General features: G+C 39.7%; 3 protein-coding genes and 3 non-coding genes across 8 annotated transcripts; 3 read left to right on the top strand and 3 right to left on the bottom strand.

Moving 5' to 3' along the window:
- Nucleotides 1-3271: 3271 nt before the first annotated feature.
- fkbpl (FKBP prolyl isomerase like) lies at nt 3272-6359 on the top strand. 3 transcript variants are annotated; one of them, XM_013273124.3, is made up of 5 exons: nt 3451-4187; nt 4273-4437; nt 4526-4630; nt 4712-4824; nt 5590-6359. In XM_013273124.3, exons 1-5 carry the CDS (start codon nt 4175-4177, stop codon nt 6250-6252), a joined length of 1059 nt encoding a protein of 352 aa, XP_013128578.1. In that variant the 5' UTR covers nt 3451-4174; the 3' UTR covers nt 6253-6359. The 3 variants fall into 3 exon arrangements, with proteins under 3 accessions (XP_003448312.1, XP_013128578.1, XP_013128577.1); XM_003448264.5 differs by lacking the exon at nt 3451-4187 and adding an exon at nt 3272-3427 and having other exon boundaries at nt 4526-4824; XM_013273123.3 differs by having other exon boundaries at nt 3452-4187; nt 4526-4824.
- Nucleotides 6360-6990: 631 nt separating this feature from the next.
- trnaf-gaa (transfer RNA phenylalanine (anticodon GAA)) lies at nt 6991-7063 on the bottom strand. The gene has a single exon. It is a non-coding gene; the product is annotated as a tRNA-Phe (tRNA).
- A 3237-nt stretch (nt 7064-10300) lies between these two features.
- ebp (EBP cholestenol delta-isomerase) lies at nt 10301-11731 on the bottom strand. Its single transcript, XM_003448196.5, has 5 exons — nt 11597-11731; nt 11140-11440; nt 10984-11020; nt 10774-10904; nt 10301-10674 (listed from the first exon to the last, which is right to left on the bottom strand). Exons 2-5 carry the CDS (start codon nt 11435-11437, stop codon nt 10454-10456), a joined length of 687 nt encoding a protein of 228 aa, XP_003448244.1. The 5' UTR covers nt 11438-11440; nt 11597-11731; the 3' UTR covers nt 10301-10453.
- A 529-nt stretch (nt 11732-12260) lies between these two features.
- trnah-gug (transfer RNA histidin (anticodon GUG)) lies at nt 12261-12332 on the bottom strand. Its single transcript has one exon. It is a non-coding gene; the product is annotated as a tRNA-His (tRNA).
- Nucleotides 12333-12740: 408 nt separating this feature from the next.
- On the top strand, nt 12741-12812 carry trnae-uuc (transfer RNA glutamic acid (anticodon UUC)). Its single transcript has one exon. It is a non-coding gene; the product is annotated as a tRNA-Glu (tRNA).
- A 318-nt stretch (nt 12813-13130) lies between these two features.
- On the top strand, nt 13131-15651 carry vma22 (vacuolar ATPase assembly factor VMA22). Its single transcript, XM_013273143.2, has 5 exons — nt 13131-13384; nt 13701-13804; nt 13901-14013; nt 14091-14255; nt 15026-15651. The coding sequence occupies exons 1-5, from the start codon at nt 13265-13267 to the stop codon at nt 15226-15228; spliced, it is 705 nt and encodes a 234-aa protein (XP_013128597.1). The 5' UTR covers nt 13131-13264; the 3' UTR covers nt 15229-15651.
- Nucleotides 15652-16058: the final 407 nt, after the last annotated feature.

Here is a 16058-nt window from a genome sequence, read left to right as displayed (position 1 = left end):
TACTCTTTTCCCAGTGGCCCAATAAGTTTGTGGCTTATCGTTTTTTTGGACCTATCATTTTTATACACAGTCACAATGCGGAGGAGTCATGAGATTTCCTTTAGTATAGCTAGACTTTCCCATGCGTGGACAAGCATGGGAACCACTTAGTATAAAGTTCTGTCTTCACACTGAGCTAACATTTTAAAATCTGATCCTATTGTCAATGTTTCTCAATAGGAACAACAAACAGGCCAGAGGGAGCAAAACTAGCTCCGGTTAAACACTCAGGGACGGCAGTGTGTGCAGCAGTCCCTCTCCCTGTGAGGGATAAACACTCTGTCGTGTGGCCCGATCTGTTTACGAGTTAGCCTCTGGCCGGCCAGGGTCGCGGAGGTTTTGTATGTGTGTGTGTGTGAGAGTGTTGGGGAATGTGTGATAGAGGGATTACAGGCAAGCTAGCCGTCGCTTTCATGAGGGAAAAAACAAACACAAGCAGAATGCTAGACCTGCTCAATGCATAGCGCTTATGGTTGGGAAATTAGGTTTTGGAGCTTGGAAGACTGATTCTCTCTCTCATCAATGCGCAGTGTTGATGAGTTATGTGGTAGGACTGAGCTTCAGTCTAGGATGACCAGACTGAACGAATAAAATGTGGGGCAAAAAGTAACCTGTGTGCATCACTGTGGGGGTTGTTGCTAATAATCAGAGGTTAACAAATAAGTTAACAAATAAACACACATACACAAACAACGCAGGTGTTCTCTTGTTCTCTGGAGACAATCCCAATGATTTGTAAAAGAAACAAAAAAAACTCTTAGATGATCACCTTCCACTGGCTTCACCAAGTTATAAGCAGTTTCACAGTCTATATCGTATCAGCGTGAATATCTATCCTCTGTTTCCTTTGTTCTGATTTTCTCTTTTATCTCTTCTTTCCTGGCAGATTTGTCTTTTTTTGTTCACCTGTCATATTCCACCTTTTCCCTGAATGACGCATGTTGAACCCCTCGGAGAGGCGAGCCGAAGTCATACCAGCCCTCCTGGCAGCGCTCAGCTCTGGCTCCTGATGTTGCAGCTGTTCCCTGGAACCCAACTCGAAGCCGGTTTTACCGCCCTTCTAGGGAACGTCGAGCGGCCTGGGATACATGCTTCTGAACTTACCCACAGGGATGTTTCACAAGAGGCCAGCTGGGAAGTCAGTGGGAGCCAATAGGAAGGTGAGGGGGGTTGAAGGAGAGGGTCAATAGCGGAATCCGAAGAGAGTTAAGAGAAAGAACTGGAATGGGTAACGGATGGAGAAAGATTAAAGAGGCTCTGCTTCTGGTTCTGGTTTGTGTGTGAGAAAACCAGAAAAGATGGCGAGTTAGATGACGCACTCTTGATTTTGTTGTCATAAATGTATAATGACAGCTTAATTTTTTTCAAGTTTTTAAGCCTTTTCATAAGCATGCAACAGTCAGCAAGACAACAGCTCACTTCCCGAATGCAACCAAAACTTTTCATATATATCTCCTCTCACTGGGGTGGGATGGTGGCAGGGTGTCACCTCTGCGCAAGAAGGTCCTGGGTTCAAATCCACTGGCACACTGGAGCCCTTCAGTGTGGACTTTACATGCTCGCCACCATGTAAGTGCCCCAACATGGGGAAGCTGGCATTAAGCGGTAAGTGTTTTTGCCACGTTTGCAAAAATAACATACTCTGCACACAGATGTGCACTACTTATTTAACCACAAGTCCTCATTAATGATGAGCCTTCCTCTCTTCACTGAGTGCTAGGAAAAAATCTTTTCGCCTGCCTAATCCATTAATCATAGTCCGGTTCAGACCTCCATGTGAAAATAAAAATGAATGTATAGATTAAAGACTCTATGCTGACGTGATATTAACAGCCACATTGTCCTTGACGTGCAGTGGTGCCCTGTGATCACTGAATCTGTTGTAGGCTAAAAGCTTGGACAGACCGTGTACCTGCGTGAAGAGTTTTGAAGTGAATTCAGCGAGGAAATAATTAAGAGTCTCCTGTTAGGATCACATGTTTGAGTCTTTGTTGAAATCTTTTATATGCTTTCACCATGACTTTTACCTCTACAATAAAAAAAAATGTATACCATAAGCACAATGAAATGGTCTAGCCTTTTGTATTCAGTGAAACAAAGTATTTTTTCCCTTTTCTCTCACACGATTTATGCACGATTTAAAAACATCACATTGCAACAAACTGAAACTGAAGTACATTCAGCTGGTGAATAAAGAGGGCACGGTTCTACAATGTGGTCCATACTGTACTGATCACAGCTGTGTTATATTGCTGGTGAGAGAGAGACCCCTACTGGAAAGTTATGTCTTTACAATTTTGAAATATTCTGAGTTGCTTTGGTGCAATTCTCAAATTCTGTACATCATAAATCTCATCCTACTGTTCTGACAATTGTGAAATATCAATGATTGGGGGGGGGGTTAAAGAGAAAGCGACATCATTCCTTAATGATGTGACCTCATTGTTTTGTATTTCTGACTGATTAGTTAGTAGTATTAAAAATTCAAATGTTTTGGTCCTCCCAGTGACACCAGTGGTACTCTGTGTGTTAAATGTTTTGGTAGGGTTGAGAGTGAAAGACAATCAGGTGTAAATCATGAATATTTATAGAGTTTGAGCTTAACAGAGTATCTAGTGCTGAGAGTTTAGTCCATTACATTCAACAACAATGAAAGCCAGTGGGACAAGAAGATCAGTAACATCTAAAGTCGGCTATGATTTAGACAATGTAACTAAACATTTTGACCACCCTGGTTTACACAATGGCAAAGGAATGAGCTGTTCTTTTACAACAAAGCAAAAAAAAAAAAAAAAAAAAAAGATTTCTGAGATGTGAACTTCAGAAATGTGCCAGACATATAGTCCTGTGAAAAAAATCTATTTGCATATTTATATTTGCCAGAGTCATTTCCAATTATGATAACTCCATTCTGTAAATACTCCAGTTATCTTTGTCTAATGTTAAAATTTGCCTGATGATCTGAAGCATGTAATATTGACATTTTTTTATTACCTAAAAAAGGAATAAAAAAGTATTTCATTTGAATCATTTGAAGTATATGAGCAGTAAATATATTTGTAGAACACATGATTGCTTGGGTTTTTGCCCACCTGCAATACCTTCGTAGCCCACGAGGGCGCGTAAAGGGGCCTACATTTTGGCTATCGCTGAAACACCCAACATAAATACACTTCAGTGCAGTAGGGGGCGGAACATAGCAGCTGCCTTCCATCCGCCACTACACACAAAGAAGAAGAAGAAGAAGAAGAAGCCGCACTAACAGAAAGCGAAGAAGAAAGCGATCATTGTAAGGTGTTTGTTTTTGTGTCATCACTGGTAATCTGTCAGCGTTATTTCTTTTAGATTAATGGAATAGCAGATACCAACTTTTATGCGTTTATATAAGGTAAGTTGGATGTTTGTGAGCTATAGGCACTAATTGACTGTCGCTCGTATAATGTAGAATAGTTAAATTCAGGTCCTGTGGACTTGCACGATAGCTACCTGATGCTAGTTATCGTTCTAACGTTACTGGGGCGTGTTAATGCGCGTGCTAGCTAAAACAGTGCTATCTATTAGTAGTAGTGTTGGTGACGCTTAGTTGAATATCCCTGACCTGTTGGTGATTGTTGTCAACAGTCAGCTTTGTAACATTGTAGTAATAATAGTATGGTTGCTTAAATCTAATGGACTTGCAGTGTGTTCTTAAAAAGAATCATCCGAAGGTTGTATCCAGCAAAGCCCTGACACAGGGCCTGAGAGAGGTACAGTAAGTGTCTACATCCATCTATAAAACATCGTGAAGGTTCGGTAATGATTTTGTGCGGCATTTGAGACAGATGTGTTGTGAGTTTTTCAAAATTGAAGGAAATATCAATGCAAAAACGTACAGTCAGATTTTGATCCATCGTGCACTATCATTTTGAAAGCATCTGATTCACAACAGCTTCATTTTTTAGAATTGCAATGATCTCAAACACACTGCAACGGCAGTAAAAGCATACCTGGATAGAAAAACACACAAGTCATCTAAAAAGCAGCCAACATCCAGAGAAGAGCTTTAAATGTCCTATAAGGACAAATATCCCTGAAAACTACTTAAAGAAATGAGAACGCTTGGCTAAAAGACTTCGAGCTATGTTGAAGAATAAAGATGGTCAACGCAGGTGACTTTACAAAGCTGTTTATTGTCTTAAATGAATGTATGAACATAACATGTGGTAAACTTTTATTTCTTATTATTTTATCCAGTGATGGAGCCTGATTACCCTCTAGAAACACTACATACTGAAAGTGATCATGATAGCGTTTACAACACCTCCTGGGTCTCTGTGTGTCCCCGAGGCCTCTGGAAGGTCCAGCGAAGGCGACTAAACAATGGGAGTCAGCAGACGGCTTCTGATTCAGATGTAACACGTATGATACTCTTCTAACATTTGTTTGTTGTTATAATGAATGAGTTTTCTTATACTCCAGCTAACAAATGTTTCTTTGTATCTTACAGCAATTTCATCAAGTAATTGTCCAAGGTTGGGTTCGCTGTGTAGAGTCCAAGTGCGTCTCAAAGCTAACAATGATGAAGCAGAGAATGTAGCATGTGAAAAAACAGGTGAGAAGCTGCCAGCCCAGCCTGATCCGTTCACCGCTGAACTTACTGAATCTGGTACCACACCCTTTGTGAGGTGTAAAGACTCTGTGCTGCAGGTCCCACTGGGTGACTGGACAACACTGAGGCTAGGGGATGGTCAATGTGATATCACAGAGGCGTGTTTGGAGGGAATGAGAGCTGGGGAGAAATGTGAGGTAAGATTTAACTGAGTATTGAACTCTTTGTTTCAGTATTCTGTTTTTTGATGGATGAGGCAGAAAAAATAAATGTATAGATGGACACACGTGAACTTCAAGAAATAAGAAAAGCTTAAAGTGTATTTGGTGTCACAGAAACAGGAGTACTTGAAAACTTTCTTTACAGTTTGTATTCTGTACTATATGTATTCTGGGATATGTGTCTCCAAGTCCACTGTATCAAGTCTGGGATCAATCTATCTTAGCTTGCAGTAAATGATAACCAATCGGATGTCAGGGCCAGTTGACGAGCCACAGTGATGATTTAAATTATTTCTTGATTCCCTGCAGCAAAGGAGCCATGAAAAAATTAATTAAATAGAGAAAGAATTAAATATGTGTAAAATAAAATTAATTGATGTTTTAATAAATTGAAATTTAATTAATTATTTCAGCATTGATTAATTTGTGACACATTTGCCCACTTATTGATAGATGTATTTAATTTCTTTAATTTTGGCACTGCTTGACCTCCACAGTGTTTCTCAAATTGATCTATAATTTCTGACTGACCATCATTTGATAGCTCATCCTAAAACACACAATTCTCTCAACCTGTGTAAATACTGTTTTGTTTAAATGATCCTTCCCTTCATCTTTAATTCGTCTTGATGAAATCATGATGGCTAAATGACCGATGCTCTGTCGTGTTTATCCTTGGTTTTGTTTTTAACTGTCAACCGTGTAAAGATGAAAGGGTTAACATTGTATTTTGCTACCCAGATACAACTTTCTCCTTTGGAAACTGGACCAGATGCTGCTGTTCCCCACCCCTCGGATGAAAGCCTTCCCTTTTTTGCCACAGTGGAATTGCAAGCTTTCACACCAGGCAAGGAATCCTGGGAGATGTCTCCTGGTGAAAAATGGGAATGGGTCAAGTCACACAAGGACACGGGCGGAGTGAGATTCAGGAGCGAGGATTTGTGGGGGGCCGCGGACAGCTACAGCAAGGCCATGAAACTAGTCATCACTCTCTGTAATCACATTAGAGATGTGGCGAAAAAGGGATGGGAGTATGAAGCTGAGGAGCAGAGAGAAGCAACTCTTGAAACACTTTATCCTTCAGCTGAAGAACTCAACAAAATGAAAGCTGACCTTCACTCAAACTTGTCCCTGTGCCAGCTAAAGCTGAACCAACCAGAGCGGGCTAAGGCCAATGCCGCTAAAGCCACTCAGCTGGAACCCGGCTGTGCCAAAGCCTGGTACCGGCTGGGGAAAGCATGCCAGATTGTGAATGAATTGGAAGAGGCCAAACAGGCATTTAGGAAACTGCTGGAGCTGCAGCCAGAAATGCCTGCTGCTCTGAAAGCGCTTAAAGATATTGCAAGTAGAGAGAAAGCGACAAATGCACAGCTGGGACTGAGACTAAGCAAAATGTTCAGCTAAAGATAAAATATCAGTAGAGAGAAATGTGTCTTCTCATGATTCCCCATTAAATGTAAGTGCATTAACAACCACTGCCTCGATCTAAAATAAAGCCACTGTGATGTAGATTCATGTTTCTCCTCCAGTTCTTCCTTTCTTGTGAGAGATGCACGAAGGTGGAAATCACATGTCAGAAGGTTTATTTGGAATTATAGTTGCAGGAGAAAGAGACAAATTACAGCATGACAACATTACTTTGTAGCCTATCTTTTATATTATGGTCTACATCAATTCCCTCATTTCCCCCTATTTTTTCTGCTTTAAAAATACATGGATAACAACAGTAATTATATTTTAGCATTATAAATATAATTTTGATAAAAATCCTTGTTCACACCAGTAGATTAACCACGCTAACATAAGAAATGATTTTGGTAGTTACCAGTGCTGTTGATTCGGGGCAGGCATAAACCCTATACTGGGTGGTGGTCTATTTTTTTTTTTTTTTTTTTTTTTTGTAAGAGGAAAAACTTCCGTGTGAAGTTTGACCCTAAACAGCCTGTACACAGTTTGCAGCACATTTCAGGCTAATAGATTCACATTTAAGGTATTTTTACTGCTGTCAAATGTAAAATTAGGTCACATTTGACACAAACGGTGTGTGAAGGGTTAAGACAGTAAAACGTTCTTGTACGTTTTACTCCGCCGCCGGATGGAAAGCCGACACACCCAAACAGAGTGCACTGTGTTTCATCAAAATGCCGAAACCCGGGATCGAACCAGGGACCTTTAGATCTTCAGTCTAACGCTCTCCCAACTGAGCTATTTCGGCACACGATAAAGAGGGGCTATCAGGGTCTACAAACTTGTAAATTGGCTACAAGGCAAAAAAAAAAAAGATGTTTTCATTTACGATATGTGATTACTTTGAGAAGAGCTTAGCCTGTCTTAACTCGTCGAGTTTAATACGTGACGTAATTTAGTCCCTCAGTTGTATGGTTCCGTTTCACCCACGTGAATATACTTAAACCTGCATTATGCGTTCTCGTTAAGTAAAACGTGGACTTACTTCAGCTTGGTTTCAATTATCTCCCGAGTTCAAGAGCGAATGCCTTTAAATAAGTAAATCGCTGCAGTCACATGTGAAGTCAGTTTTGCAACAAATGGTTCAAACATGCATAACCTAAGAGAGATTCACCCCCACAAAAATGTTTCAGCAGAAAAAATCACCAGCACTCTGTAAGCGTAATATTTTACAGTTAGTAACAAGAAATGACAGAAAACGTATCAATGAGCTAACGTGGACATTTACTCTACCCAGAAAAATCGTGCTGCTGCTACCCCGAAATGTTTATTATGAGCTGGAAATGGTGTAATCCACTAAAGTCTATAATGTTGGACACGTGGTAAAGAAATAACACAGTCAATTCCATGTGAAAAAATTATTAGAAATTTAAAGTTTTTGTCAAAATCTTCCTAAGTGATTTTTTAAGGACAACATTGTATGGTGGGCCACTAGAGGGCTCCACTCACACCCAGTGTACAGAAAGTCTGTTGCTGTGTGTTGGAGCGAAAAGTAGTCAGTTCTGTTGTGATGAGGAAGAAAGCAGGAGTTAGAATCGAGAGCTCTCGTGTCGTCTGTGTTTACCTCCACAATAGCATTTCTAAACATACTAATTGCTTTAAGAAAGATAATTATTTCAGGAAAAAAATTACTGGGATCAACCTTTTTTCCCATCGAGCCATAGCACAAACCACTGCTGAGCAATGATATGCTTTAATTTTGTTAACGTCAAAGCTTGTAAAATCGAGTTAAAACTGAGGGTTATCTTCCAGTTTATATACGTTATAAAAGCTTAAGCAAGGTCTGAGCTGTCACTTGAGAAAGCATGAGTTTAAATTTGAGAAAAGCAATCGTTGACGCTTACAAAGCAGGAGATGTAAATATAAAGTGTTCACTGCGTTTCCAAGTGCTTGGGCAGCAGGCTGAGGGTCGCAGATGCCAGCAGACTAAATAAACTGATCCGCAAGGCCAGTAATGTTGTGTGGATGGAGCTGGACTCCCTTAGGTGGTGTCTGAGAGATGGATGTTCTCCAAGATAAAGACAATGCTGGATACCTCCCATGCAGTCCATGACGTGCTGGCTAGTCACAGGAGCACGTTCAGTGAGAGACTGAGATTACCAAAAAGCACCACTGAACCACACAGGAAACCATTCCTGCCCGTGGCCATCTCTCTGTACAACTCCTCCATCTAATACACTGTAAACACTGCAATAGTTACACCCTTTTTGCACATGCTCTTTTCTACTCTGTAATATTCTTGTCAATATTCTTGATATTTATTTATAATCACCTTTGTTAATTCTTGATATTTATAATTGAGTGATTTGTATATATTAGTGCTATTTCTTAAAATTGTAAAATCCGTAACATATTGTATTGTTTAAAAAAGTTAGTCTGTTACTGTTGCTGTCTTGGAGCAACTGTAACCCACATCATTTCCTTAGGGATTAATAAAGTATTCTGATTCTAATAAGCACTGGAGTGAGAAGTATCATCAAGAAATTGAAAGAGGTTCACATACAAGGCCGGGAGAGGTATGAAACTGAAGATTTCACTGACTCTGGAAAGAAAACTAGTGAGAGATGTTTCTGAAGATCCCAGAAAAACTGACAAGACACTCGTGAATGACTTAGCCAAACTGGGAATTTTAGTCTCAAAGAACACAATTAATAGAGCCCTGAACAGGAATCCACTGTGCGGTTGCCACCTTCACTTCTGCTGAAGAGACTGAAGAATGCTAAGGACTATATCTGGAGAAAGATTAGTAGCACATCCTTTTATTAGAGGAGACAAATCTCTTTGACACAGAGCTCTGTTTGAAGAAGGGAGAGGCTTACAACCCAAAGTACATGATGTCCACAGTGAAACATGGTGGTGAGAGTATTGTTGTGATTGTGCTGGGATGCTTTAGTGGACTTTAGTGGTCTGGAACGGGAATTTCGTCAAGTTGAAAGGAATCATGAAGAAAGAAGGACATGTAAAGGTTTCAAAAGAAAACCTCAAGTAGTCAGAAAACTGGGTCTGGGATATCACTTTGTCTTCCAACACAGCAATGACCCCTGGAAGAACTACTTCCAGAAGTCCAAGTTGAAGATAAGTGCCTGGCCTGCACAAAGCCCTAATTCTACTGCAAATCAATCAAATATGAAGGAGGTTGGGATGGCTACAAGAAATGACTCCAGCAAAAAGGATACACAGTTGACTGTTAGCATCAGTCTCATAATTTTCATACTGGTAATTTTTGGTTCATGTGAAATCTCTTCTTCTTCCGTGGTTCACACCACCCTCACCCACCTGGAGCAGAAGAATTCTTACATCCATATGCTCTCCGTGGACTTCTCATCTGCTTTCAACACAATGATCACACAGACACTTGTTGATAAATTACTGACTCTTGGACCGAGCTCTACAGGGACACCTGTATCATGAAGGACCTCACTCACCCAGCACACTCACGCTTTGTCCCGCTCCTCTCAGGCAGGAGGCTGAGGAGCATTAAATGCCACCAGACTGAGAAACAGTTTCATTCCAGAAGCTGTGAGACTTCTCAATGCATAATGGACAAGAACTGTTATTGTAGCACCTTAACACTACTGACACTTACTGACACCACCACTTTATCAATGCTGGTCATCAGCCCCTTTTGCTGCTACATTTCTATATCCATACTCCATACTGGTACTCAGGTTGTTGCTGTTTTTCTATTATGTTTTATTTATTTATCACTTTTTAAATTCTTCGTTATTCTGTTTCTTTTCGCTCCGGGACCGTGTTTTGTTCCACCTCATGTAAACATGTGATGCAAATGACAATATAGCTTCCTTGAATCATTTTGTTTCCGTGCGAAAAGCAAAATTATGTAATAATGTAAGTAATCTAATCCAAAATAAAATGTGTTTGTAAAAGCTGTGTTTTAATGGGAGGGGTGATAAATCTATCTTCATCTGCATCATAAGGAAATGTTCAGTCTGATCATAAAAATTTGAAAAAATACAGAGAAAAATGAAAGTGGTCCCATGTGGTTTATTTTGCTCTTCTCAGAAAAGAAGTTGCCAAGTAAAAAAAAAGAAAAATCAAGAAACTATTACTTTGCTGACATTCATACTGATAAAGTCTCATAATGACCCCCCCCCAATACACACACACACGCACACACTCAGTTCTTCTTATTCTTCTGTGACTTTGTGCTGTCTGTTTGCCTCTGGGCTGCTGACAGATGTTTCCATGCATCCAAAATGAGCGCCAGCGGTATGACGATCCACAGGGTATTCATAAACACAAAGTAGAACCAGAAGTAGATTGGATGTCCCAGCTCGCTGTGGGCGTAGCCATCTCTGTGCTCTGTGAAGAAGTAGAGTACCGCTCCATATGCCTGGCCTGAGTCAGGTTACGTGAGAAGACAAAATAAAGCTATGATTAAGTAACAATTTATTTCCTTCTGAGGTTGACATGAAGATAGCTTCTGTCCCGTCTTACCTACTGAAATGATGAGCTGCAGTAGAAATCTGTAGGGCTTATTGGTTAAAAAGGCATAAACAGCCCAAAAGCTGAATGGACCCCACAACCAAGCAGTCACAGTCTCCATACAAACAGTAAAGTTATCAGCACTAGAGAGAAAAAAAACATCAATTGCAACTTTTTTTAAATCATTTTTATGCACAAAATTGAGAGCAGAAATGAACTTACATTGCATATCGACTGTCTCCCTTGCAGTACTCTTTCCCTGTGAGAGAAAAACATAAAACACATTGACCAGATTTTCTCCACACACACACACACACACACACACACAAGAGGTAGGTTATGCATTTTTCTAAACACATGTTCTCTGTTAGTACTCACATAGCTGTGACAGAAAGCGCTGATCTCCTGGAATTATATCATAATATAGCGAGAACCAGCCCTCGATTACACAATGGATGAAGCCACAAACAGCAAACCAGCACACAGCCAAGCGCCTCCATGCGCCCAGCCTGCTGGTGGCCTGGCCGGTGATCAGCCAGGTCACCAGCATAAACAGCCCAGACACAGAAAACAGAAACACCAGAATCTCTGACATCGATCGATCGTTGGCCACATAGTTGGGAATTGAAAGGTCCCGTGGCCAGTAAGGATGATGAGATGCTTTAGAGGAGTCCATTATCTGTTTGAATACAGAAACATAATCAGCACTAGACTTAAAAGTGTAGAGTTAAACATTCTCTGTATTGCATTATATTACATTCTGTTCTAGTTAATTCACGCAGTTAAAAGTGTAACGTTTTATGTGAGAAGCTCATCAGTGTGCTTTTATCCTTACCGTAGATGCCACTAAATGGGTGTTCAGCTCCACAGTTAATTTGACTTAATGCACAGTAGGTCAAAGATTGACTGCTATCTAACATACCCGTGCACATAAACTCAAACGAGGAACACTGTGCCTGGGGGCCGTTACCTGTTGATCACAACAGCCAATCAAACATCTTTAAGCATAGAGCTATTGCACATGAGATCTACTGGTTCACCGATTGGCTCTTCCTCTCGGAACATGGACGTTGTCTATGACATCTACCAATGAACACGTGTCTCTCACTGCAAAGGGATCAGCCCTGTTTTTCAAGGCGAAAGTCATAAAACATTTTAGCGATTGATAAAGGGTAGAAAATGGCCTTCAATCTGAAGATGCTCCACCTGATAATGATTTAGTAAGGAAATATTTACAGTTAACTTTTCACTCGCATGGACTGAAAATGACGAGAAGCAAACTGTAGCTGAAGTAAATACCTCTTAAATATACAAACCTAACGTGGAGTGTACCCATGTGATTTCCGATGATGATCATTTGGTCTAAATCAGTTAAAGGACAAGACTTGTAATTACCCTAAAAACCTTACATTTTTACTTTAAAGTATGCAAAACAAAATTTTCCCTTTATGGCATAGTAAGAAAAACAGTCATCCCAAGCCGTGTCAGGGATTTATCCCTGCCGTGACCCGGATTCGAACCGGGGTTGCTGCGGCCACAACGCAGAGTACTAACCACTATACGATCACGGCGCGCTACTGGGAGACATGCTCAACTGTGAAGCACAAGCGTATATGTAACTGTGTGAGCTGCGTCATCGAACAGTGGTTTGACGTCTGGCGGCAGACAACTGTTTAAGTGACGTGGTTACCGTGTGCAGATTTGCTTTCCGTTAAAAAATAGTTTAATTCATTAATATTCTAATGTGAGTCCTGCATAAATAGTTTCTTTTTTAATACTTAGAGTCGTTTTCATCTTAGCTAAAGTAGTTTTTAAGCTATTTTTTTTTATCAGTTCTTCAGATGGTACCTGTCAAAGCTACAAAAAGGAGGAACAGTAGTAAATATTAAATGTCACTTAAATGCTAAATAGATGTACAAATAAGTCAGTTTCATACATATATCCTTCATCTATAGAGATGTATTCTCGGCCATTATCGCTCCCATATGGTCTAGCGGTTAGGATTCCTGGTTTTCACCCAGGCGGCCCGGGTTCGACTCCCGGTATGGGAACTTACGTTTTTCTTTTATGGTTTTATCAAATTTAGAGCAAAATGTTTTGTATTCATACTTTAATGAGATTCGATCATTTACTTAGTGACTTGGAAAGTCACTGACTGTAAAACAGCAACAAAAATTTACGGGAAGGGTAATCTTAACAATATCTCAATATTATTGCTTTCGTACAGCGTTTCTTCGGGTCCATTTCCATAACAGTACATAGGATTCCAGGACTCATAAATGATTCAAAGTCACACTTCACAAGTGTATTAGCGATATGTTTGGTATTAGTATTTTCTGTATGTTTCATATATGAACACGTGGTGTATACCACGTGGTTACGTGTCACATGACGGTACACGGAAGCACTCAACAGATTCTGTTCGGTTTACTCAAAAGTTGTACATCAAAATAGCGGTAAAGACTACCTGCGAAGGAGACTTAAATTGGCGCAGAGAGTTGGTATGGGTGTGTCAGAATCAGAGGAATCTTCTTTGCTACTGGACGAAAAGCTGCTTCGTTTCATGGAGCAGCTGGAGTTACTGGAAGAGAAGCGAGCCACTTTCAACTCTCTCATAGAGCAGGTACCTGTAGTGTCCTTGTTGATAAATAGCCAACATCAGACATTTAAGTTCAATTTTTGCTCCCTAAGAGTGTGTAGGTAAATATATAGAAAATAAATCAAAATGTATATGGCATTTTGGGCTGTAGGTGTTATATAATGGGAAATATCTTAGTGTGGTATATTAACAGACTTTAGGGCTATGTTGACTGTGTTTAAATTCCATAAAAAGCCATATAAGGATTTTCAAAATAAATTTACGCAAAAAAGGTTTGTAATAAAAATGCTCTCTTTTTACATTCTGCCTGTATAATTTGACATGACCATTTTCCCCTCAGGGGTGGTTTTCTATGAGCAAGGCACGATATACGATGGGAAACAAACAAGTCTCTGCACTTCAGTATGCGAGTGAGATTGAGCCACTAGTCTGTGTCCAAACTAGGTGAGGAATCAGTCATTTTTATGAAAAATGAAAAGTCTGTTGTTCACTTTAATTTGTTTAAAAGACTCTTTTAAAACTTATATTTGTATGTAACAGGACACTGGACAATGGTGAGGTGGAATTCACCACTGAAAAATGTACACAAACGTGTAGTAAAGAGTCTGGAAAAGATCAGAGAGCTATAGAGGATATAGGACCTCAAGAAGAAGGTGATGCAGTATTAAACATGTGTGTCGTTGATGTCTACTATTAACTCTGTTATTGATGACAGTATTTGATTTACAAGGTGTCAGGAGAAGAAACAGACCAAAAAGAGAGATCGCAGAGAGCACAAGTAGCGATAAAGCTCCAGCTGGAAAACGTGACCACAATGCTCAGCAAGACCCACTGAAGTGGTTTGGAGTTTTGGTGCCACAGTCTCTGAAACATGCACAATCATCTTTCAAGCAAGGTATGTTACATGCCCAAGGACATCTTAGTGTTATGGTCTCAGGTAAAACCTACTCTGCCTCAACTACGGACGAGATTATCCTTTCAACGTCTGCAAATAAGCTAGGGTCTGCTGTCGTCCGAGGAGGAAATTTCATGATCGGATGGTGAGCGCGACCGTCCGTGTGAATGCAGAGAAATTATGCAGTAACTACACATATCTGCCAGCTGGTTGACTTCACAGACGTATAACAGGAACAATATGGAGTATGATCTGGACATAAATCAGATGAATCAGTCATTGAATTTGATTCATATGTGCCAATATTGCCATCTCAAAACAATGCAGCTAGAGAGATCGCAACCACAAACACAAAAAATAAACAAATCTACAAAACTGACAATATGCATGTATAGCTTTTAGAAAAAAAATGCTACAGAGAAATAAAACACAGGAAAACTGAAAACATAAAGAGAACACGTGCAATGTAATCTGCAGCACATAAAATGCCTGTTTTATTAATGTGTCCATTATCATGTAATGCAAGACTCTAGGTATGCAAACCTTAACTCATATGCATATGAATCAAGGTTTGCTTTGTGCAGCTTGTTAGATATGAATAGAGGTTTCCAGAGTCCTGTGTATACTCACAGCACGATGGCTACAGCTTCTGTTCTATGCATAAGTAAATTTGGATATGGGCAAAGATATTTCTTGAAGGTAGGAGAAAGTTCCTACTGTTCTGCTGCTCCACCACTCACCAATTTAATTGTTGTTTTCTGTCATTACAGTAATAGAACTGTCTGCTGAGATCGCAGCACTCCAGACTGCAGTTTTGAGCGCCAGACAGGAGCTGAAACACAGCTTGCAAAACAAGCACACTCCAGGGGAAAGGCTCAGCAACTCAGCTGGACAAGGTAGCAGACATAATACTTCTGCTGAGTCAAAGCAGGAGGAGGCTGAAAAACAGCTTTCAGCCACAGACAGTCAGTAGATTATGCTTCAGGGGCTCGTTAACTAAAAAGAGATCTTCCTGGTGGAGCTGGAAGAGCAGATCCCAGCAGTTCAAGCTCTTTCTGTGGAAATCATTGGTAATTTATTTATTTGATCTCTTTTTTTTTCCTTTTAATTGAGACGGATGTGTTTGTGAAAATGGTCTTATTACATGTGTTGTGAAATCATGAAATGTTAGCAGAACCTGTTTAAATGTTTTCAATAAATGGCAAGCAGTGTTTTGACATAAGGCTGCCTGTTTTTTTTGTGCCGTAACTAATTACTTTATTAATTGTTAATAAAAGAGTAACTTCTTTATTTTATCAAATACAATCCATTAATAAAACGTACTTCAGGGTTGGCAGCTTGTGGACATATTTCATGGATGTTGTTTTCATTTTGATTAAATAGATTAGAAATAGATTATACTTTATATTCTCTGCATTTTCTTTCCAGAAGTATTGCTTATTGAGCCCCAAAATGCTGAATACTAAAGTTTAAAAATATATCGAGTAATTATATACATAAAATATACAAATGAACCAACAATTTTTGAAAACGAAATCACATTAAATTAAAAAAATATATACCTCAATCATGCATTGTTAAAAATGTCTGAACCTCTTTGTGTTGACTGTTACGTCTTGTATTTATAGCCTATAACACACAAGTCAACCCAAACTGCTTTAGAGACAGACACATTTACATCCCATGTCTCCGCAAAACCCCGTTTCAAAATTCACGAAAAGCTGAAAGATGTGTTTTGTTGTGTTTACAAAATATTGTGGAAGTAAAAGTCACAGTGATTTAGTTGTCATTAAAATGCGCTCA

This window comes from Oreochromis niloticus, linkage group LG20 (assembly GCF_001858045.2).
Source record: "Oreochromis niloticus isolate F11D_XX linkage group LG20, O_niloticus_UMD_NMBU, whole genome shotgun sequence".
Classification (NCBI taxonomy): Eukaryota; Metazoa; Chordata; class Actinopteri; order Cichliformes; family Cichlidae; genus Oreochromis; species Oreochromis niloticus.
This window is presented reverse-complemented; position numbering and strand designations above follow the sequence as displayed.